Source organism: Perkinsus marinus (assembly GCF_000006405.1).
Source record: "Perkinsus marinus ATCC 50983 genomic scaffold scf_1104296934658, whole genome shotgun sequence".
Classification (NCBI taxonomy): Eukaryota; Perkinsozoa; order Perkinsida; family Perkinsidae; genus Perkinsus; species Perkinsus marinus.
This window is the reverse complement of record NW_003214680.1, coordinates 1-1,290: the sequence shown is the minus strand read 5'-3', so window position 1 is coordinate 1,290 and position 1,290 is coordinate 1. Positions and strand designations below refer to the sequence as shown.

At 45.6% G+C, this 1,290-nt stretch overlaps 1 protein-coding gene across 1 annotated transcript; it reads left to right on the top strand.

Annotated features, from left to right (window-relative positions):
- Window positions 1-440: 440 nt before the first annotated feature.
- Pmar_PMAR022162 (hypothetical protein) lies at window positions 441-597 on the top strand (the record flags this gene model as incomplete). Its single annotated transcript, XM_002784714.1, has 1 exon — window positions 441-597. A coding segment is annotated over one exon (157 nt), but the record flags the coding sequence as incomplete, so codon positions are not given.
- Window positions 598-1,290: the final 693 nt, after the last annotated feature.

Below are 1,290 nucleotides of genomic sequence, written 5' to 3'. Positions count from 1 at the left end.
ATCGATGTAATTATTGACACATAGTAGAAGGTGGTGTGGTAAAATATGCACATGGTCAACTACATGTGTTGGTGGCGATATGAAATTCCTTTGGGAATTCTGCACTATCCGGTTTTCGTATTCGAACTCCGATGGTTAACGATGGAACTGCTGAGCTCAGTTGTGGAAACCAAACACATATTTCTGCAACACAGAGTGATTGTGCACTTCGAACTTGCAGTGTGGTAAAATTTGCATATGCTCGACGACGTGTGTCTGTGACAATATGAGAATCCCGAGGAAATTTATGGGGAATTCTGCTGAAGTCTATTCGTACAAACTAGGGTAGAAGTGTATAGAGAAGAATTTCACAAGAATTTTCTCAGAACTTCCATAAACGCTTAGTTGACCATGTGCATATTTTCTCACAATGCGGACTAATGACTGTTTCTTATTTTCAGTCGGTGGTACTCCTCAACTCCCGAACAGCGGCTGGCTATCATTCGAACGGTCGCCGCCCATGGAGTACCCCACATACGAGGGCTGTGGTGTCACGGTCACAGTGGAGGGGGTCAGTCATGACTTCCAGCTGACCGAGGATGATATCGGCAAGGTATGGTGAAATGTAGACGTGTGTTGGTGACAATATGAAAATTATGAGGGAAATCTCGCTGGTCTTTGTACAGTTCTATCCAAATTCGTATCTATAACTAGGCCTTCGTGAGGAAGGGGCGGAGCTCGATTAGTCCGAATCTCCTGATTGAGATGTTGGGGAACGATGATCGTTGTGGAGATGCGATGATCAAAAGTGATTTTCAATTGCGCTCGTCGTAGATCTCGAATCGTGCAACAAACTCGATCCTGAAGTTAGTCCCCGGTTCGATCCCCGGGTTGGACATTTTTCCGTCAAAAATGTTTTTGCACATATTTCTTGAAGCTGTGGGAGTAGTCGAGTTTTTCGATTTCTCTGCAGACCTCCGGGCATAGACGACTCGTTTGATTTATCTGACGCCCTCGGACGGTCGGTAGCTCAGTCAAAATAATTCATCACGCACGCACGCACAACACGAAAGTGCCTGTTGTTGCGGTATATGCTCCGCTCGCTTCGCTCGCTCCGCAATTTGTACAGAAACTCCTGAGCTTAGCTGAGGAAAGCGAACATATATTCCAACACTGGTGCACGGCGTGAGTCGCTTTATCAATGTTGATCTTCATTATATCAGGTTTTCCAGCGTTACGGAGATCTTCGAGTAGTCAGAGTTCTTCCTCCGGATAACAGCGTCGCGCAAGTTTATTTCTTCTCTCAAGAAG